General features: G+C 45.0%; 1 protein-coding gene across 4 annotated transcripts in view; it reads right to left on the bottom strand.

The window, feature by feature from the left end:
- APLP2 (amyloid beta precursor like protein 2) overlaps positions 1-20,595 on the bottom strand; it is a 72,327-nt gene extending 51,732 nt beyond the window's left edge. For all 4 annotated transcript variants that reach the window (XM_063436155.1, XM_063436156.1, XM_063436157.1 and 1 more), the window contains exon 1: positions 20,476-20,595. In XM_063436155.1, the coding sequence (XP_063292225.1) occupies positions 20,476-20,547 (72 nt within the window). In that variant the 5' untranslated portion in view covers positions 20,548-20,595. The remainder of the gene's footprint in view (positions 1-20,475) is intronic.
- Between the last annotated feature and the right edge of the window lie 3,354 nt (positions 20,596-23,949).

Genomic DNA, 23,949 nt, shown 5'->3' with positions numbered 1-23,949 from the left:
TATTTTATTTTATGTGCAATATTAGCATTTTAAAAATAAATAAAAAATAAGTAGTTGCTAATTCTATCTTGTCCGTTAGAGTGCAATATTATTCTCAACTCTGTACAAGGAATATGGTTAAACAGACTTCGAAACACACTGAAATGCAGATTAACAGAAGCTACAATCTGAGCATCGTAAACAATTCCAGCCACGTATCAGCAAGTCCGCAGGATAAGGAGAAACCAGATTGGGGCCTGGGGTACAAGGAAGCTTGTAAAACACATTCACGCACAAAGTAAGAGTGTATGGATTAATGGGATACAAACAGTAAAGGCAATGGGAAAACCAGACCGGGCTCAGTGCAAACAAGGAAGACTTATCAATCAACATCTTATAGAGCTATTAAAAACATATTTAAAGGGTTACTACAAGCCTTAGTACCTCTACAGCCCACTCTACCCTGGCCTAGCTCCCCGATAATGGACTATTTAGCAAAGGTTCGCCCTTTTAGTTGGGTCCCGGGCAGAACTCAGAGGCTCCTATACTGTAAGGAGATGCTTCCAATCTCTGGTGAGCTGCACCACCTGATCAAGTCATCATTCACTAGCTGAGTGTTCGCTGACAACTCTCCGCCAATGAATGGCACACCGCACATGTAGACTTGTACAGAACTGACATTAGCCAGCACAGAACTTGTTACGGGCTGGCTAACTACTCTCCAGTCAAGCTGTCATAGGTGGAGTTACACCTCACAGTCTTTGGGTTAAACTCTGTAAATGCAGCGTTTCATACCGCAACGCTGCCCAGACACCAAGACTTTAAATCATTAGAGTGGAAAGAGTGCTTGGAGTAGATAAGAATAAAAAATAAAAATCGCCAGCCCAGAGGGTCCCGGTAACCGTGGTAATTTAACTGAGCTGATCCTGCAGGCTAACCAGTTTATTCACCAAGTCTACAATGTGAGGGTCTATCGGCAGTAAGTGATGGTAACGGTGTCCAAGCCATGCTAAAAATTCTCCAATTACGATACTTTTCCAGCCAAGATATTTTGCCCCAAAAAGTACCGTTTTCTAAGCAATCTGAAAAAAATTTGGATTCACTGGTGAATCAAGTACGAGAGGGGAAATTTTTTTATTTTTATTTTTTTTAAGTATCAAAATATGACAATTCGGGGGCGGGGCATGGCTGCCAAACTGAAAGGCTGCATGCAGTGTGGGCTCTGTACAAAGTGACAATTAACGCCTAAAAACAGTATTTTGAATGCAAACAGCTAAATTTGCGCTTATACCTACTTATACCTACCTACTTGCAAGCTACTCTGCTACAGCACAAGGGTTTCCAGGCGTCCGACAAGCAGATTGAGCCCACACCGCCACTGAGGCCTACCTCTAGGTGAGAGCCTGGGAGAAGCGGCCGATCTCCCTACTGCCTCTCCGACCGGAACAAGCTGACGTTATACGGGTCCCTGCTCCCCCCCTGCCGGTGGGGGTTATCCCGACACCATCACCACAGCCAAGCTTCATCCCTGACAAGCACATTGTCTTAAAGTAAAGACAAAGGGGCGCAATCGGCCTCAAAATGGAAGCTACTGCACCAGCTGCAGACACACTGAACCGACTGCAGACACTCGAGCAGCGCCTGGACAACCTCCTCAAAAACTTCTGGCAGAGAATGCGAAACAAAGGGGCACAGACCCAGAGGAAGCCTCTACACCCTACACGACTGCATTACTCACCGCCAGAAAAACTGCCTGGAGTGGCTGGCACGACGCCTGGGAAACGGAGACCAGCGAAGTGGAGAAGGCGGCCCATAAAATCCGAGGCTCGAATCTGCCTTCCTGGGCTGAAGGCCCGAAAAAGAAACCCTGCTGCTTACCCCACATGCCCGGACGGGACTTTTCCATCACACAACCGCCCGGGACCTCGCTTGCGGTGCTGAAAGTGACCGGAGCGGTGGAAAGTGCACGAGGGCCCTTGAGAAGGCCTGGGGCCGGCGGAGTGGCCAAAATTGGATGCAGCCCATAGACAAACCTGCTGGCAGCTTCCCGATCGTGGGCATAGGATGAACGCATAAACACACTCCTGGGCAGTACCACAGCGTGCACACCGGGACTTACTCACAAGTAGCAGAAACATGTTGCCTCCTGAATGTTACCAGCAATGCCATAAATGTATATTCTGCTTTTGTTTTACTAGAAAAGTATGATTTTTCTCTTTTTTCAGTCCAATGGTCTATTTCTTAACATGCCTAGCTTGATGCAGACACGCCCCAAAAGCCTAGTGGTTTACAACTTTTAAGCCTCCTACATATAAGTCTTGCCGAACCCTGCAGAATATGCGGCCTTTAGCCTTGATGTATGTTTAGCCTGAAATAATTTAATCTAAGAGTATGCTAGACACACTTTTCATGGTAGTACTCCTTTATTATCAACCAATAGGTCTTATTTTCACCTCACTTTTACCTAACTAGTACAGGCTATAACTTAAGACATAAGTACCTAACCTGCATTTACAAATTCTTATATCTGTTCCTATAGATCCCGGCAATTACCACTATTCAATCCTAAAAGGTTAAAAAAATAAAATAAAATACATACACACACACACACATTAGCGCGTCTTCCTTAAACATCGCTAGAATACTGGGCTCCCCATTTCAGCAACAGACCTTTATTCCAACTGTGGGAGAATCTCTCACTGCATCTGGAAGACGTGTGTCCAATCAGAGGCTTCTCAGAGAATTATACTGACCAGCAATGCATCGAAACCGGTAATTATCTCGGAGAAGCAATCAATATCGTTCTGAACTACAATTCCAAGTAAGTGAGGCAGGAAAACTTTGTCAGTCTGTTGACAAGCATTAACAAAATGATTTATAGAAGTTCTGAATTCTTTTGAGGGTACGTCGCTAAACCTTAAAACATAATGTTAACATGTCCCTTTCCTATTTCAATATAGTTTAAATGTATAAAAAAAATATATTCAAAATTAAAAAAAACAATTAACTCTATTGCCTTTAGCAGAAAAGTTAGCCTCAACACTGCAGACGCAGTGAACCTTCTATTTCCAATGACCACCAACACAGTCAGCCTTACAATATAAATGGTGACTATGATACAGACTGGTCGTCTGCTACCTGCAAGAACTTCGAGCCGCTCAGTCTGAAATCACCTAGACAGAAGGATGGACGTACTTTGGGATAAAAACACTAAAAAAAAAAAAAGGTTTTAGCTGGAAGTGACAGGTCCTCTATCACAAGCATTGTTGGGGGAGGTTCTGCTAATGGCTGCGTGCACTTCATTTAACAATATCAGGATTCTTGTTCTCTCTGCAAAGCTAAGGTGGGGTTAGCGGCGCCATGAGATGCGGATCCAGAAAGGTAGGGAGATTGTTACCACGTGACTTTCATTAAGATCTCTGCGGACTAACAAGGTCAGAGCAGAGCAGCTTAGCGAGCGATAGATCAGACAACAGCCGTGCCTTGTTTTTATTGGCCTTACATAACCTCGCTTCCTTCCCCACCCCCCACATGGTTATTCTTCTGGAAACTCAGGAATTTTGACAATGAAAAGTTTCCCCTTTAAGATTTCCAACAATTTATGTAACTTTTACAAAGGCTCACCTTAACACACATTTCTCAACTAAAACAATGGGATTTATTTTATTGAATTTAAATGAAAAAAAGACTGAGTTGATTCTGCAGGGACTGGAACCTGCGAACCGGACATTTGGACAGGTTCTCTCCCACCAAGTAGATCAGCATGTCTGTCTGTCTAGGCACTGACAAAAGGAATGACAATTTCAGATGAGCGACACTGGATCGCTCATGTCGAAAGTTTTGAAACTTTGTTATTTAAAGAGACACTCCAGAGTGGTCTGGGTGCCAACTCCCATGACCCTTAACCCTGCAAGTTTAACTATTGCAGGTTTTGTTTTTTGTTTTTTATCTACCAGACAGCCACTAGAGGGACTTCCAGCTTCTTTGACTACTTTTGGTAGTCTAAACAACGCTGGACGTCCTCACGCTATTCATTAGGACCTCCAGCGTCGCCGGAATCCCCATAGGAAAGCATTAAATGATTCTTTCCTACGGGGAGGACTAATGTGCGCGTGGCCATTGCCGCGCATGTGCATTAGGTCTCCCCCGCGGCTGATATCTCCGGGGGAAGAGCGTGGGCGAAGCCTGACCCAACGCCAAGGAACATCTCGCTGGATTCAGGCAAGTCAATGAAGGGGTTTTAACCCTTTCAGCAAAATGGGATGGGAAGGAGGAGGGCACTGCAGAGTCCTGCAGTTACAAGAAAACGGGTTTGTTTTCCTAGCTCTGGAGAGTCCCTTTAAAGATCCGCATTAAGGAAATTTTGGGCCATTGATAAGGGAAATGCAAGATTTAGGAATCCGAGCTGGAAACGTAGGAGACAGAATTTTTAGCAATTTACGGTTTAGTGAATAAACATCAGATATACTTAACTATTCAATGTTTAGTCATCAGAAATGGATCACGTCTAGCTGTGGCTGTAACGCTTATCGATTTGAATCGCTGCACACGGCTACCAATTTGCCAAGTATGTTGCAAAAGGGAGCGGACGACAGATTTAATTCTCCAATACACACTTTTTAACAAGTATGTTGGGAATTAAGACCGTGTTTTATGTTCCTGCCAAATCAGACAATTCTTTTTTTTAAATTCAAAATTGCTTGGAAGAAAAAAATGTTACAGATCCTAAAGGCTCCCCAGTGTCTCTCTGGAAGGTTCCATTTTGATGGCTGTCACGATATGAGGAGCCATCGAGGTCCAGTCTGGGAAGGTTTCATGATTCTGGCTTTATTCTACACAGCGTATATATGGATTATGAAAGATGAAGTCAGATACACCGAGGTCTCGGGAGTTAAACTGCGGCGAATCCAGGATATAAAACGCAGCGCCTTCCATACTCCATGCATGCTGTGTGGTTCAAGTGGAGATAATTTAAAGAAAAAAAATATATATTTTAAATGTATATGGAGCCAAGCATCCCCCCCATTTTGCTGTCGCTTTATTCACTGGATAGATCGGGTTAAGTGGGGGTGAAAGAAGGAGAGCATATCACTTCTCTAGATAGACACAGTACTACTTAATACCTTTATTGAAAGACAAAGGAAAAATAGCAGCTCACTGTAAGCAAATTACAGCGTGATTTCCAACAGAAAATGAACCTATGCTGGTCGACGGATTTCCACCAATAAAAACAAACATTCAGTAACGCAATCAATAAACCCCAGAGTACGCTGATTTATAATCTGCCACATCGTGCTTCCGTAAAAATGGCTGTTGTAGTAGAAGATCTGAATTAATCGATTGCCTGAAACATTTATGGGTGAAATTAATGAAAATTGCACGTACAAATAAGTCCCTATGTCCTCATCACTCCCACTTTCTCTCCACCAGCAGTCCAGCGCACTGACACAGACGGGGGACCTCACGGGATCAATCCGTGGCAGGCACAGCATCCATTACAGAGTCGCGGCAGGCCTCCGTTTACAATGCGAAAACTTGTTACAGATTACAGTGACCACAAATCAAAGCCATTTATTCGTTAATGAATTAGAATTTCGAGTGTCTGCATAGAAAGTTTATTCACTAAACTGGATTGTGTGGAAAACAGATTGGTGAATTTTATGCCAAAATATGACTGCAGAGAAGGGGTTGGTTACTTTATCTTAAAATGTGATTTTTTCTTCTCAGCTCTCCATACTAACAGGGCTATTCACTAAAAACTAATTCAAAGTATATTCAAAATTTAACATCAAATTAGCCAAACTGGAAAAGTCCTCCAAGTTAGCAATGCTTTCAGTTTGGCTACTCCGGCCTTACATTTGACACTCTTTGAATTCTAGCTTTAGAGAATGAGCCTGCAATTATCATTTTGATTACACAGCAAATGCCAAGAATAATCGTTAACGCAATTAATAAAACCAATATGGCATTTCTCGGGAGTACACCCCAAGCATCCCGCATCAATGACATCACCACTGACATGAAAATGTCCTATTATACCCACCCCAGTCAATGCTTCAACCGTGCCTACTGGGGTGAGAGTACACAAACGTTTACTTCGAAATCAGCGACGGGTAAGACCTGTTAAAAAAAAGTTTAAAATAAGCAGAAAGCGATAATTAGATTTTTCTAAAGTAAATCTTATCCAAGCTTTAAATTCATTCTACAGGCTACTAGTAGGATTACTGCTCAGCATAAAGATACATATTCCGGACATTGTTAAACACAGATCTGCTCACCAGCCAAGCCATAAGACTAAGTTTGCAGTGATGTTACTACTGCAAGGGATTCTGGGTGGGTATATATACACAAGTTAGTTCATCATTTTTGCAGATTCCTTGAAGTTTGTGTTTTCTGTGTACAGCAGCTTTTAAAACCACTCAGGGAGAGATGCAAAGCCAGTGAAGCACTCATGGACAGCGGTTTAGTTGTTAATGCAACTCATCAGCAGGAGTTTGGTTACTGGCTTGCTATTGAGGCTTGGCGTTACTTGGAGTACAAACCAATAACGTTATGGTAGAGGAAAAAAAGTGATTGAAAACCCCCTTTCACCTGAAGTCCGTGGATAGTCCATACATTGTTAAACACAGAAACATACACACACACGTGTGAATTTCAAGGTTATAGTAGCATTCCATTAGCAGGTTTTGAAGATTTCATCTCTGGATAATATAACTATCCATGCAGTAACTTGCTTAGACTCATAGGTCTGTCCTGTGTGAACACATCAGCCACCGATTCATTTTGAGACCTTAAAGCAGAAGTGAATTTGACCATACATTTGCTAACACCAAGTCTAGAGAACATATTATGCTCTATAAAATATCACGATGCTCAGATCACGTTTATAGCCTATTTATCCAGGAAAAACATTGCCAGTATAAAGCAAAACAAAAGACAATTATTAAAGACATAGGATCAAGTGAATTTGAACAAAATATCAGATGTGAGGGCTGAAGGCCAACCTTCTTACATAGCGAATTCATTCCCTAATAGATACAATTAGCGGTTACATAAAGATGACCCTAACACAATCTGTAACAGGATGGAAGGTGAAAAGAATTGAAAAGTAGGATATTCGATTCAGTGAAGACAGAATTGAGCTAAAGATTGTTGCAAGATTATGTGTGTCTAACAAGGAGAGATCGTTTTAAATAAAATAAAATCTATGATGTGACAGTCTTCAGCAAATTGGGCTGTTAAGACGGGTGACCAGGTTCCAATCTCTGTTCTTGGGAAAAGCACTTCGAAGAAATTTGGGCAGGTTGCTTCTGAGAAATGAAAAATGCTGACAAAGTGAATTGTTTCGAGTACTCAGGCGGAGGGACGGTCACATTGCAAAATAATGTGACTACAACCCTTCGCACAAGTGGCTGCTCGAATCCTACAGCAGTTATTGCTCGTCACAGTGATCAGTCCCATATATAGGAAAGAGATAAGAATCTTATCCTGGCAATACAAGGGTTAAAGGCATTTGTCCCATGGCAGTGCGCGATCTGTTCTCAACAGTAACCAGAAATCGAGAGATCTTTAGACATAAAACTTGTAGCAGGCAGATCTGAAAATGCATCAGCATTGTCACTTTATCGGCTGCTAATCGTATTATAGAATGACTGAGAATCAGATGGATACCAAATGCAATACCAGGCGGGACTGATGGGAGGAAGTCAGCGTGTCGGCCATCATTTCACTTCACTACAAGAACTTCAGTGCTTCTAATGAGAAAGGGAAGTTTTTAATTTAGTAACACAGTGTCCTCGCTGGGACCCACAGGAGCACAGGCTGCAGGAGGCTTAATCTGCTTATGATCATTAGTGGCGGTGCGCAGGTGCAGATTATACAGACTCTCCAAGGTGACCCCCACGGTCTGTGTCATAACTACAGTCACAGAGGGAAGGAAGAGACCAACAACAGTGCCGAAAATATTATAATCCTAAAAGCAGTCATGTAGCATTGCTAACAGTACACCAGGAAGGAGCCGGTGACCGATTAGGAGTGAGATTTGAGGTTTACTGGGTTTGTTTAATTGCTGGTAACTATACAACTATTGTATGGGCAAATGTTACATGGTATCACCCGTTCTGCATGCCACTCAATGCAATGCCATCGTTTCACTGACAGAAAGAGGGATGTAAAAAAAGGACCAGCAGAGCAAGGGTCTTTACCGAGCCACCATTAAACATGGATTAAAAAACAAACCAAACAAAAAAAACACGCACTTTATACTGTGATAAAATAAAAGGTAAAAAATAAATATGACAGATCATAGTATAAATCAGCCATCTCTGCCTTGCTCACACTTATTCACTGGCCCTATATTTCTAAGCCTGATAGCATGCACCAGTCACTCCTCTGGGACTGTAAGGGTTAGATTTAAAAAAAAAAAAAAAAAAAAAAAAAGCCAACGCAGCCGCAGGCTCTGAGTGGACAGGATGGAGGAATTCAGGGCCAGGAGGGTATTCTGATGGCCTCGCTCACATGAAAAGAAAAGGCTGAGCTAGCTTTCCTCTGGAACAACATCTGCAAAACAGACAGTGCGGGACGGGACCAGGTCCTGACCTGCGGTTAGCACAGACCATAAAATTCCAAAAATAAAAGTCGCACCCTATTGTCAAAGCAAGGAACGCTCTCATTAGCAATCCCTGTGGCCATGGCACCAGCTAGAACGTGCAATGTGAAACCTGTCTACTAAACCTTCAAACTGCAGCGAACTGGAAATGACAGCAAAATTCAGGCCAAAACTGCAGATTTAGAGAAATTGTCCAATTCAGATAGTCACAACTCCGCAAATTTAGACTACATTTTTTTTTTACTGCTCAATTTCAATTCCATAGAATCCAGGTTTAGTGAATAAACCATGGGATTATAAAGACAATCTGCAGAACAGATATATAGAGATACAACTGTATGCTGTGCAAACTGAAAAGAATGTGTCTTTTGGGAACAGATTGGGGCAGGATGGTTAAAAAGGGAGATAAGATCCCTAGCTATTGTAGGACAACTCCCGTGATGCTCTGTCGGCCTAGCGAACTGTCCAACCCAAGCATTCGTAGACTGACTGCAGTCCCCTGAATTGAGATTGGCTGTCGCCAACACAAATCGCCCCATTATCAGCAATAAGCCATTTCACATTTTTGGGGATACCATGATACCACCTTCTGTAGCGGCCATTTAAAAACTACACAAGTTTGGGGTAATATCACCATAACGCAGAGGAGCAGACCATATTACAAGAGCCAGGACCATCTCCAAGTCAATACGCACAAGGCACCAGATTCAATGTACGGACCTGAAAAGTAACTTGTTAAAAGATCTCAAACCACATTGTAAAATTCCTTTAACCCCTTAAGGACACATGACGTGTGTGACATGTCATGATTCCCTTTTATTCCAGAAGTTTGGTCCTTAAGGGGTTAATCAATAACATTAAAGTTTGAAATTACAACATGCCATCTCTGGATAATAAATTGTCACGATAAGATCCCATAAAGATTTAATCACGATAAGGTCAGCATTACAACAAGGTTTGCCAGACAAACAGAACATAATAAAAAAAAAGAGAAAAAATTAAACATTTTATTTTACAGCAGGAGTGGAGCAATTAAATCAATACCGAAGGAAAGACATTTTATAAGCGTAAGAACAGAAAAGTGAGCACGCAGACATCTGCTAATTTAGCAGACACCCCAAGGCTGCTATTTACAATTATATCAGTTTTCGTGATGGCGAGGGTGCGCCTGACCTTCCCAATACTCAGCGAGAGGGGTCAGCGAGACTACACAAACTGCCGTAAGATGCAATCCTTAAATTCCGCATGCCACAGATAGTTCACAAAACGCAGCCCTGACAGGATACCATTCTTAAACATGCAGCAGGTAACCGAAGGCTGGAAATGCCCGCACAATAGGCCATCTTTCCAGATTTAAAGGGACACTATAGTCACCTGAACAACTACAGCTTAATGTATTTGTGCAGGTGAGATCTATAGCTCCCTGCAGGCAATCTAATGTAAACACTGTATTTTCAGAGAAAATACAGTGTTTAAATTGATTGATTGATAGGAATACCTCCAGTGGCCGTCACTCAGACGGCCACCAGAGGGACTTCCTATCATGCAGGGCCCTAAAAAGGCCCTAGACACGTCAGACATATTAAAATACGTCTGACGTGTGCAAGAGAGAAGGCACTGTGTGCGCGCCTTCTCTCTCCAGCCTGTCAGCAGAGGAGGGGGGCGGGCAAAGACCGCGAGCTGAGCTGTCAGTCAGCTCAGCTCGCAGCCGCGCACACCGCGCGCATGCACGGTAGTGCGCTCAGGACTTCAGAGGGCGGCATGAATGGAAGCGTCTGATTGCTCCCTGCTCGCGCCCGCCTATTTCGTTATTTTGACGAAATAGGGGGCGCGGCTTCACGAGGCTCCCGGCGCTGGAACCAGGTGAGTAATTTCGGCTGCCTGGAGAGTCCCTTTAAGAGAAAGAGCTATTTTTACAGACTTGCACATAAAACACTGAACAGTAACTAGCCCCTCTCAGTAGTTGCCGCTCAACAGCTGTGTTCATTTTACAAGTCCCAGACAACAAATATTTAGGCAGGAGTTTATCATGGGATGGACCCGTACAAATGGCTAAATTAGTATTCAGATTTGGAAAAGGAATGTGTGAAGGATTACTGGAAACAGTATTATCACCGAAGCATTCTGTATGGTGTCATAATGTATCAACAGGTGGAAACCATGCAGTTTATTCAACAGTGAACTGAAAACAAAAATGCAAAATTAAGGTCAAAATACTGCACTGGAAAAATCCCCCATGGTCACGTCTGTTATTTTGTAACAATTTTTATTCAACAGTCTTGTGAATAAATCCCAATATTAGAAATGTGCCCATATTGTGCTACTGGGACTCTTTGATACTGGAAAAAGTGAGATGTAGACACCAGTTGTTTAAGTACTACAATTCCCATAATGCCTTGCCAACCTTAAGGCTGACAGCATTAAGGGCATGGTAGGCAAGGTCCAGCTGGTGATCTATTGTTTAGTATGAACTCCCCTGGGCAGTCCATAGATAGAACGTACAGGTAATGTTCGTAAACCTGCAGCCTGCCACATGTTCGGAATCAAATCAATTAATACGTTTCAAAAACTCACATTTGTTACCGGGGGAGGAGTAAGATTTATATAATGTTTAGAGATTAAGAGGGGGAAAAAAATGAAAAAGCTGCACACACCACTACTGAAACCTTGGGAAAAGGTAACGTTTTACAAACGTTCTATCAGACATCCCAAAGTAGATCACGTGTCGTCATGAAGACACCCATCACTTCACAGACTGCCATTATAACAAAACAGACATTTTCAGATCAATTAAAATGGAACGAAGGTTAGTACAGTCTCTGTAATGCCATCGCTACATACACAGGAATCAGACTGCAGAGAGATCATTAAGATAGCCGTGGTTCTCAATGGGTCAAACCACAGGAATAGAATGTTCTTTTAGCGGTTACATACACAGGCCTAAAATAAAAATAACTGTTACAGTAGCTTTCTCTGCTTCATGCACTGAACAAGTTCAACTGTGCCGACTTCAAACACCTGCGCCCTTAGAAGTTCCTAATCACAAAGGAGACGATGACTTCATCACATCCACAAAACCACAGAGAGCCACGTGAGTGTGCAGATCAAAGGATTCGCACCTCACTGGCAGGAAAAGGGTTAAGTGGTATGAACATGCTCACATGGTGCAGTCCGGACACAGGGACTGGGATATTGTTTGCAGCCAGTACAGAGTATATAGAACATACTTTGAAAAGCTTTGTCCTGGGGGGGTTTCCATCAATGAATGATGACGGATGCAGGTATTGTATTCAGACAGGTGCACCAATACAAACCCTTACGGGACGGGTGCCAGGGGCCAAATACAGCACATCTCGCTTAATGAAAAAGGATTAAATAAGGCAAGAGGCGCGGACCACTCAACACGATCATTATTTATTATGCAGCAACATACCAAATCAATAGAAACCACCTGGGTCTCCTACTCAGTGTGTGTGGGGGGGGGGGGGGGGGGGGGGGGGGGTACCTGTGCTTCCCGGGTCTGTAACGGTTTGCATTTACAAGAAAAATAATAAAAGGAGCCGAGCTTGGTTATAGGAAGCAGCAACCCAAATTCAAGGCTTTCTGAGAAATGTATCAGCTTGTAACTAGGTGTGCGGCTAATGCAGGGGCTTTTTGTTTGGTTTGGGGTTTTTTTAAGGTAATTTTATTTTTGAGTCTGCAGAATATTTGCTTAAAAAACAAATTAAATGCAGCCATAACAGCTCTCATTTAGCAGAACAATGAACAGGAAGGAGCCTATTAGAATAGCAATTGGACAGGCAGGAAACGGCATTGACTCAGCCATTGTCCTGCTTAAAGGGAGAGCAGCGCTAATCTGTATTATCAGGTAAGTGACAAGGTGTGCTTTGTGACAATGCAGATTAAATCAGGGACAATCAGCCACTGTAACGGGACCTGCTGCAGTATTTAACTTTATATTGTAAGCACGATTAGGCACGGCCTTCTTCACTCACAGGGATATTCAAAGTAAATTTCAAATTTAAGGTCAAAATAGCTGAAATAGAAAACTTCTACAAGTCATTTAAAAATCTCTGGCCTTCAATCTGAAATGCACTACGAATTCTCACTGTAGTAAATAACCCCAAACATCATACAGGTTGTTAGAATTAAAGTGACACTATAGGCACCCAGAACACTAAATCTCAATGAAGTGGTCGGGTGCGGCGACTCCTTAATCCTGCAATGTAAAAAAATGCAGGATTAAGAGCCACTAGAGGCACTTCCTGGCTTTTCACAGAGTTTAAAGAGACACTATAGTCACCAAAACAACTTTAGCTTAATGAGGCTGTTTTTGTCAATAGATCATGTCAATGCAGTCTCACTGTTCAACTCTCTGCCATTCAGGAATTAAATCAATTTTGTTTCGGTTTAGTCAACCCTAGCCACACCCCCCCTGGCTGTGACCGACACAGCCTGCATGAAAACAAAATGGTTTCATTTTCAATCAGATGTAACTTACTTTAAAAAGGTTAAAATTATCTGTAAATTGAACTTTAATCATACACAAGGCTGCTGCAGGGTCTAGCAAGCTTTTAACAGACCAGGGGATGAGAAATTCTAAATTAAAAAACTGAATTTGCAATAAAGGAAGAGTAAACATTACATGACTTTACAGGAAGTGTTTAAGAAGGTTGTGCAAGTCACATGCAGGGAGGTGTGACTAGGACTGCATAAACAAAGTGATTTAACTCCTAAATAATAATAATTTTAACCAGGAAAGGTACATTCAGATAACCTGGTTTTCAAGTACGTCCTTGGGATGTTACCTTTGCCCAACATCCAGGGGTTGTTCCTGTTACCCAATTTAACGTACTCATTTTATCTACCTCGGAAGGATGAAGGGCTGAGTCAACCCTACCGGGATTTGAAACTACAACCCAAAGGTTGAACAGATTCTACTGATGATGCATTAGCCCAAAGACCTCTCTCACCGGCTAAATTATAGAATTGAGCAGTGAGGCTGCAGAGGCATAATCTATACACCAAAACTGCTTCATTAAGCTAAAGTATTTGTCTTGATTCCTATTGTACAGAGCTGCAGAATATGTTGGCGCTATACTAATTGCAGTTGTCCTGGGCACCTCCATCTTGGCTCTGTCCTTTGCACCTGGCAGGCAGTATACAGCGAGCAGACAGAGGAGGAGAAATGAAGACATTTGCCAGGACTAAACTGGATTGATATGCCAATTCATGCGAAGCATTGGACACGTCTGGTGTCATTATGCCACGTGTGAAAATACTGAACAAAAAGCCTTCAAAAATTGAAGGTGTTCACGGAGGAAACGTCTCTAGCGGAGGGGTCGTGATTTAGGCAAATGGTAAACATTAGCAATTCCCAGGAACAGTAATGTTTTACATTGCCAGATGCACCAAACTACTCCAAAATTAAGATGAAGTGTGGTTTTGGTGCTTAGAGCGTATCTGCTTGTTGCAAAGGAGTGAAGCAGGCTGAGTAATTACACGCACGTGTCTGTACACCGTTGGCATTGTAGTAGCCAACGTGCCCCCGCCTTTTAGGGTAGAATCCTTTGCGCTCTATACATAGTAGCACTCGCGTGTTCAATTATACGAGCAGATTAGAACAGACTATTGACAAGGAGGCCTGTGATATGGATTCCGGTTACGTAACAGGTGTACAGGTGTACGGGGGGGGGGGGGGGGGGGGAGACAACTTTCAGACCTTCTGTGAAAGATAGTCAAATGGCGTGAAGGCCAGTAAATCAGATATTGGGAGAATGGGTGCTGTAAGCTATAGATCCACGTCGTTTAATGTTTGCAATGACAGCTGTCTATGTTTTATCAATATCATGATCGCCACCAACTAATCACTTAGCCCACGGAGACACAGCTGTGTGCACAGCACTCCCATCACCCCCTCCCCTGTGGGAAGCTAATTTCATAGGGCCGCACCGCGCATACTAAATACTGCTCCGAGACTGATCTCTATCACACACCATGTACCAGTGACCTTCACACAGATACAAACGGTCACAAAAATAATGTAAAACCTTAGCCCAGCAGCGCGATCATATCTTGTTGTGGATCTAAGTTCACCAGATTAAGTGTTTTTCTGGAGATTTTACTTGATGTGATGGGCGATGCATGAAAAGTGTGTTGTATTCCTAAGGAATTACTTGGTTTATATCCTGCATCATATGAATACCACATACTACACAGTAGCACTTGCTCTATTTTGGTGAAAATGAATCTTGAATTTCTGCATACATTGCTTCTCTTGCACCCAAATCTCTCACTTTAATAATTATGAGAAGGGTTTCTGAAGTCAGAAGCATTTTCGATTATAGCTCTCTATTTTCTGCCACTCTAAGTTTTGGTGGTCTTCTGAAATAGATAAAATGTGAAAAATAACAGAATTTAAGAAAACAATATCCAAAAAATTTTCGACCATTTTTGGAATTTAACAAATGGGAAGAGAACAGGTGACTTGGTGCATTGAGACATCTTCCTGTATGTCCGGGAACACATGGACAGGGTAGAACTGTACCTGCTTCAGAACAAAAACATATGCAACTGTGTCAAATCCCAGTAATGAGATGAAAAGCATACCGAGGAACCATCAATAAGGACATATTAAATGGGGGGGGGGGGGGGGTCATGGTTCAATAAATGTATTCAAATCAAACATAAAAGGAGAAGGAAGACATACATGATAAAAATCTTCATACCTAAAATGTGCAACAATTGCCTTTCATGAAAACGTCATTACACCCCCACGCAATTGGCCAGACTTTTGAATAATTGATAATCGGATTTGAAGGCTCCATTCCTGGCTGCATCAGGTGGACCATTTTTTGGCCTATTCAGGGTTAAATGCACTCTTTGCTCATAGGTTTGATTTATGTGCATGGATGTTTGCGAGTGTTTGTTTTACCCCTTATTAATTATGTGGATGGTTTGAATAAATGTATCCCTCTAGAATGTAAGCTCATGGAGCAGGGCCCTCCACCTCTCTGTTCCTGTACGTCCAGTTGTCTGATTACAATTTCTGTTAGTCCACCCATTGTACAGCGCTACGGAATCTGATGGCGCTATGTAAATAAAATCATAATTGTGCCATGATCTTTTTATTTCCCCATTTTCCGACCAGGTCTGTATTGATGGTTACTTAGTATTAATGGGATTTACCGCACTCTTGTTTTATGGCTCTGAATGTAAAATCCAAGACAGGTTTATTAACTAAACAGCGAGCTGGTATAATCAGAGATCTAGTCCAAAATAACAAGCGGAGGGGAAAAAAAAAACAAAAAAAATTCTAATTGAGGTGATTTCTGCTACTTTGACGTAAATGCTGAATGGCCTCCACTGCAGCGACTCAGTTGTAGAGAGAAGAGATGGGGCTTATCCCTTAAACCTGGAGTTTGGGGAGAATTACCAAAGGCAACTACAATTAATATGCCAGAAAATTAAACTTTGAAAAATTCTCCAACTCATATTTCTGCCTAAATTTACTCAGATGTCAGGGGTGGGATCAATGTTTCATATGCTACAACAATAAATTAAACGTCAACCGTGTGATTAATCTAAGAGGCAAACATGCCACCAAGCAGCATGGAGTGAAAATATCCAGCAATTGTTTGGATACCGTCAAAATAACAGGGCACCCCCCTGCACCAAGCAGATAATCTCAGTTTGCAGACCGCAGCGGTTAAAGAAAGCCACAAGGTGTTAGCAAGAGATGACTAATAGGGTAGTGCCGCTCGAGAAAACAGACAGACCCTTCTGCTCTGCTAACCAGTTGGCCCGTTCAGAATATAAACAGGTTTACAAGCAGATGTTGTGGCATGACAAAAATGCAGAGGTGGGATCTTTACAATTGGGGGGGGGGGGTGCTCGGAATGGGTCAGCCCCCTGTTCTCCAAAGGCAGGTGTGGGAACAATCAGATTCCCAGTGTGATGAGACGCCAGAGGGATTCAAAGTGTACAAAATAAAAAATACTATTTACTAAAGCAAAATGGAAGTGGAAAAAATAAATAATTTTTTTTTTACCCCAAACATATGTAGTGGGAGAGCAGCTGAAAGCGGGTGACTGTCCTGTACGACCTTGGGCGCATTCTGTATTGGCGTACAAAAATAAATAAATAAAAAAATTTTTAAAAAAGGATTGTTTGCTCAGCAAGTATAATGTTCCACTGCGTTTGCCGATGGTATTCTAAGCCTGAAATCTGACAATTAAATAGAGGATAGCTAAAATGGATTTAGTTTCATGGCTGTGTCTCATAAAGCAGGATGAATTCAGCATCCCCCCCACCATGCAGCAGTGACTCATTAGCAGGCGGATTGGAGATGTATTGTGCAGGGACAACGTATCAGTGAATATTTTAACAGATTACTGTACAAGGTGTTGGTTACATTAGGCACAATGTTACCACAAGATTATACCCCACACCCCAACACAATACAAGGGGTTAAAAGTAATTCTAGCAAGGCAAAGTCTTGCTGGTGATCAGGGAAGAAAAACAGACGCATTCCTACGGGAATGACGGTGACCCAGATTTTATGCCATCTCTCGATTCATCTTTATGACGGCCACACCTGGATGGAGAGTTTTAAATATCCTAATAGGTTTCATGGGACCTGCGCACAGAGCTGATCTCCCAGCAGAGGAAGGGTTAATAACCACCGGCGTAGCTGCAGGCAGTCCGTAATCTGTAGGGGAAAGAGGCTGATGGCAAGCCTATGGGACACAGACAGAAATAGACTATCTGCGCATTATTCTCACCTACAGGGATGGGCGACCTGCAGCTTCCCTACTGCACTGCATTCCCCATAACAACAGATACTATCCGAGGCTGATGGGTGTTGCAGTCCAGAGGACAGAGTTTGTTTTTGTATCAAACCTTAATCATTAATTAACATGTGGGACTTTCCACGGGCTAACTTATAATGTAATTCTTCAACCACTGAACGAGTTAATGGAAAATAAATAAAATTATCTGTAGTCAGTGATCCGCCCCACAGCACAGCCATACCACGCACAGGTAAATAACCCATTTACATATCTATTCTTTCAGCCTCTGCTTTGCATTGATAACAGCCTGCTTGACACTGAAGGCAGTCTATAAAGACCCACTTAAAAATTTAACCCTATACCTCAGTGACTCGCCAGATGTTTAACAACTATATTTACCATAATGCTCTGCCAATCTGGTAGCGGAGCATCATGGGATATGTAGATTACATGGTTAAATAGCTGAAAAGAGACATGCGTCCAGCAGTTCACCAACACCTGGTTTGTTCAAGGTTAAAAATCAGAGTGTTACATTGCCCAAAACCAGTGAACACCTCTGGTAAATAATGATTCAATCCGCATGCCGTCACCTTATTTCTAACAACAACAACAACGTAACCGACAAGATAAACCACAGTTCCTGTTTCACTGCCAATCATCCCAGGACATGACCACAAAGGGTTAAAGCATATCCCATCCCAGACAGGCAGGGTGGAGAGGGATTTCAGGATATCCTGAGACAATAAGGGAAGCGTTAACCCTTCTCCTGCCAAGAAGCAATATCCTCCGCCAAAATCCAACAAAAAAAAGGGTTAAATCTGCCAGAATTGATCCAAACATCGGCATATGGGGCAAACCCTGATTCCAGCCAAATGGGGCGATTTGACCTCCTGAATTCTCTAAAAATGGTGGAGCTGTGATAGCAGCTGGGGGCATAAAATATACAAAGACCACATCACACAGAAAAAAACAAAAACAAAAAACCTTGAGGGCAATAGGTTTACCCACAGGGGGCACAATGCCAAACATACCACCTTACACAGAAATGGATATTAGTGCACGAATACCCCAAATAGCACCTTACACAGCATTTTACATAATAACAGCAAGGAGGGCAACAGAAAGGTAATATGCCCCACACAGTAATTCACATAATTACAGCAAGGAGGGCAACAGAAAGGTAACATACCCCATACAGTAATCCACATTATTACAGCAAGGAGGGCAATCGAAAGGTAATATACCCCCATACTGTAATCCACATTATTACAGTAAGGAGGGCAACAGAAAGGTAACATACCCCATACAGTAATCCACATTATTACAGTAAGGAGGGCAACAGAAAGGTAATTTGGGGTATATTACCCATTTACATTACAGAGAGGGCAATAGATATTCACCAGGAGAATGTAAAGGTAGGTAAGAGAGGACACCAAAGGGCTGATGGCAACCCAGGGGAAAGGGGGCTCTCATGGCAACCCAAGGGAAAGGGGGGGGGCTCTGATGGCAACCCAAGGGAAAGGGGGGGGGGGCGCTCTGATGGCAACCCATGGGAAAGGGGGGGGGGGCTCTGATGGCAACCCATGGGAAAGGGGGGGGGGGCTCTGATGGCAACCCAAGGGAAAGGGGGGGGGGGCTCTGATGGCAACCCAAGGGAAAGGGGGGGGGGGCTCTGATGGCAACCCAAGGGAAAGGGGGGGGCTCTGATGGCAACCCAAGGGAAAGGGGGGGGCTCTGATGGCAACCCAAGGGAAAGGGGGGGGGCTCTGATGGCAACCCAAGGGAAAGGGGGGGGGGCTCTGATGGCAACCCAAGGGAAAGGGGGGGGGGCTCTGATGGCAACCCAAGGGAAAGGGGGGGGGCTCTGATGGCAACCCAAGGGAAAGGGGGGGGGGCTCTGATGGCAACCCAAGGGAAAGGGGGGGGGGGCTCTGATGGCAACCCAAGGGAAAGGGGGGGGGGGCTCTCATGGCAACCCAAGGGAAAGGGGGGGGTGCTCTGATGGCAACCCAAGGGAAAGGGGGGGGGGTGGGGCTCTGATGGCAACCCAAGGTGAAAGGGGGGGGCTCTGATGGCAACCCAAGGGAAAGCGGGGGGGGGGCTCTGATGGCAACCCAAGGGAAAGGGGGGGGGCTCTGATGGCAACCCAAGGGAAAGGGGGGGGGCTCTGATGGCAACCCAAGGGAAAGGGGGGGGCTCTGATGGCAACCCAAGGGAAAGGGGGGGGCTCTGATGGCAACCCAAGGGAAAGGGGGGGGCTCTGATGGCAACCCAAGGGAAAGGGGGGGGGGCTCTGATGGCAACCCAAGGGAAAGGGGGGGGCTCTGATGGCAACCCAAGGGAAAGGGGGGGGGGGCTCTGATGGCAACCCAAGGGAAAGGGGGGGGGGGCTCTGATGGCAACCCAAGGGAAAGGGGGGGGGGCTCTGATGGCAACCCAAGGGAAAGGGGGGGGGGGCTCTGATGGCAACCCAAGGGAAAGGGGGGGGGGGGCTCTGATGGCAACCCAAGGGAAAGGGGGGGGGGGGCTCTGATGGCAACCCAAGGGAAAGGGGGGGGGGGCTCTGATGGCAACCCAAGGGAAAGGGGGGGGGGCTCTGATGGCAACCCAAGGGAAAGGGGGGGGGCTCTGATGGCAACCCAAGGGAAAGGGGGGGGGGCTCTGATGGCAACCCAAGGGAAAGGGGGGGGGGCTCTGATGGTAGCCCAAGGGAAAGGGGGGGGGCTCTGATGGTAACCCAAGGGAAAGGGGGGGGCTCTGATGGTAACCCAAGGGAAAGGGGGGGGGGCTCTGATGGTAACCCAAGGGAAAGGGGGGGGGGCTCTGATGGCAACCCAAGAGAAAGGGGGGGGGGGCTCTGATGGCAACCCAAGAGAAAGGGGGGGGGGCTCTGATGGCAACCCAGGGGCAAGGGTTAATATATAAAGGGTTAATGTCAGTATATATATATAGAGAGAGAGTTAATGATCTAGAGGGTTAATATATATATATATATATATATATATATATATATAGGGTAAGTTCCCGATAGCAGGCTGTATAGGGCACACCTGGCACTCTAACTGGACAGGACTACATTTCCCATGATGCTCTCACCTCGATGTACCCGGCCAGGCTGGGCACTATGACCCCGGCTATCAGCGCACACAGAGCGGTCACTCCCCCCATATCTGCGGAGCTCTTCTCCCCTCGGCGAACTCAACCGAACTGAGCCTACCAGCCCCGACCGGAAATGACGATGCAGCGTCCACGCCCACCTAAACGCCCCCTGCATCACGCCCACACACCCTCCGCGCTGCGGCTCCCCGTTCAACCAATCGAAGATCGAGGCACCGCCCATAATCTGACTGACCACGCCCAGTGGGATGCAAAAAACACGCCCCATGAGCTGCGGCGCTACTGCAGGTTGAGAAGATCTACCTAGTGAGTAATTCAGAACTGAGGCCATAGACACGCCCGCGGACACGCCCACCCTGGCTGCAGCTCCGGCAAGCTGCGGCGGCTCTCGCGCAAACCTAGAGACTGACAATAACAAATGGGCGGGAGTGGGCGTATATGTGGGCGTGGCCTATATTATACGCATGCGCAGAGCCGCTCCTTAGCATTTCCTATATTTATTATAAAAAGTGAATATTATTTATTGATCCCTCAATTATTAATAAAAAAATTACTAACTCATCAAACTAAGCTGTGCCTATCTCTTACATGTTAAACTATAAATGTGTGAAGCAGGGTGTGTTCTAAAGGCTCCTCCCACTGTGCACGCCCACAAGCAACGTCTGACAGCCACGCCCACGAGCAACGTCTGACAGCCACACATGGACTGCAGGCATTATCAGCCACGCCCACGAGCAACGTCTGACAGCCACGCCCACGTCTGACAGCCACACATGGACTGCGGGAATTATCAGCCACGCCCACGAGCAACGTCTGACAGCCACGCCCACGAGCAACGTCTGACAGCCACGCATTATCAGCAACGCCCGGACTGCGGGCATTATCAGCAACGCCCGGACTGCGGTTATTATCAGCCACGCCCACGAGCAATGTCTGACAGCCACGCATGGACTGCGGGCATTATCAGCAACGCCCGGACTCCGGTTATTATCAGCCACGCCCACGAGCATTGTCTGACAGCCACCCATGGACTGCGGGCATTATCAGCAACGCCTGGACTGCGGGCATTATCAGCAACGCCCGGACTGCGGTTATTATCAGCCACGCTCACAAGCAACGTCTGACAGCCACACATGGACTGCGGGCATTATCAGCCACGCCCACGAGCAACGTCTGACAGCCACGCCCACGAGCAACGTCTGACAGCCACGCATGGACCGCGGTTATTATCAGCCACGCCCAGGAGCAACGTCTGACAGCCACGCATGGACTGCGGGCATTATCAGCCACGCCCGGACTGTGGGCATTATCAGCAACGCCCGGACTGCGGTTATTATCAGCAAAGGCCATGAACAACGTCTGACAGCCACGCATGGACTGCGGGCATTATCAGCCACGCCCGAACTGCGGGCATTATCAGCAACGCCCGGACTGCGGGCATTATCAGCAATGCCCGGACTGCGGTTATTATCAGCCACGCCCACGAGCAACGTCTGACAGCCACGCATGGACTGCGGTTATTATCAGCAACGCCCGGACTGCGGGCATTATCAGCAACGCCCGGACTGCGGTTATTATCAGCCACGCCCAGGAGCAACGTCTGACAGCCACGCCCGGCCCGCGGTCATTATCAGCAACGCCCGGCCCGCGCCCACTATCAGCAACACCCGGCCCGCAGTCATTATCAGCAACGCCTGGACTGCGGTCATTATCAGCAACGCCCTGTCTGCGGTTATTTTCAGCAACGCCCGGACCGCGGGCATTATCAGCAACGCCCGGACCGCAGTCATTGTCAGAATCACCTTGCCTGCGGTTATTATCAGCAACGCCCGGACCGAGGTCATTATCAGCAACTCCCGGACCAAGGTCATTATCAGAAATGACCGGCCTGCGGTCATTATCAGAAAAGCCCGGAGTGCAGTTATTATCAGCAACGCCCGGACAGAGATCATTATCAGCAATGCCCGGACCGAGATCATTATCAGCAACGCCCGGAACAAGGTCATTATCAGTAACGCCCGGAATGAGGTCATTATCAGCAACGCCCGGACCGAGATCATTATCAGCAACGCCCGGACCACGGTGATTATCAGCAGCACCCGGTCTGGGGTCATTATCAACTCACACATCTCACTGATGACGATGCCAGGCAGACTTCATGCTGGTGCCCCACCTGTATAAGCAGATTGTAGATTTCACAGGCTGTTTTCAGATATAACTCAATGAAAATTGTATAATTAAATATTTGCATGTTTTTATTGAGGATATAGAAACATAGAATGGGGGGGGGGGGCGGGGGTTGCACTCACCTGAACATGCTTAAATTGGGTGCTGCTGGGAGCCATATTATACAATAAACAATACACAAGATCCAGCGCACTCTCCTATCTACTAAACGGCAACTTCAATGTTGACAGATTTTATTCGTTTTTTTGTTTTTTTTAAACACCTAATCTAGGCAAAAAATAATGGGGATTTAGTTACATTATATGATCATACATTGCATAAACCTGCAACAACGTCAATGTACCCCATCTTTGGCAGGTCCTACTCTCACAGTCTAATGTCTGCTCTTATGAGATTAACTCACTTTCTTGGGGAAAGAAAATCCATCTGAGGCTCTCTGCAGTACAAGGCTAAATAGGGCCATGGGATGACACACCTGTAACAAGGAGGGGTGCAAATCCAAGGAGTTGGCTAGACTCCCAAATATATATATATATATGAAACATGGGGGGGGGGGGTGATTTTTTCTTTATTTGGGTAGGGAGTGTTCTTTTTGTGACAAACTGCCATTTGCCACTGGGCATTGGAGAGGACTGATTGCTAGCCTCCTACCCTGCGACTATGGCCCTGGGATGTATTGCCCTTTAAGAACTGTATTTGGGCATAATGGATTTTTATATAGCTGTTCCTGGCCCTTTAATTACTTTGGAGCAGTGTTGCAACTTTTAAACTGGCACTTCGGATGCAGTCGAAGTGCCGAAGTCGTCGAAGTACAGAAGTCGCCATTTTAACTGATTCGAATGCGGTCAGCGGTGTGTGCAGACAAATCTATGGAACTGTTTTCGGCTACCTAATTGCACGAACACCGCTAACCGTACCTTCTTCGACACTACGGCTGGAGACTAAGTCCCGTTCGTAGATTCGAACGCTCGTTTTAAAGTGACTTATACCTATTTCCCGAACGGCTGAACGGATTCTAATGATTTTTGGGTATGTTTGTATTTGGAATGTGCTGATTAATAATATGTAATAATATGTTATTAATATTGGATGTATGGTTTTAGAGTTATGAAAGTTGGGTAAAAAGTATGTTTAAATTGTACGTATAATTGGGTTACCTCTCAGGCTAAGGGGAGGGAATCTGTGGGATGTAACCATTGTGTGATTGGGTAATGTATAATTGTATGTGGGCGTCTCCCTTGCAGGGGAGAATTGAATAAAAGCAGA

Source organism: Pelobates fuscus, chromosome 11 (genome assembly GCF_036172605.1).
Source record: "Pelobates fuscus isolate aPelFus1 chromosome 11, aPelFus1.pri, whole genome shotgun sequence".
Taxonomy (NCBI): domain Eukaryota; kingdom Metazoa; phylum Chordata; class Amphibia; order Anura; family Pelobatidae; genus Pelobates; species Pelobates fuscus.
This window is presented reverse-complemented; position numbering and strand designations above follow the sequence as displayed.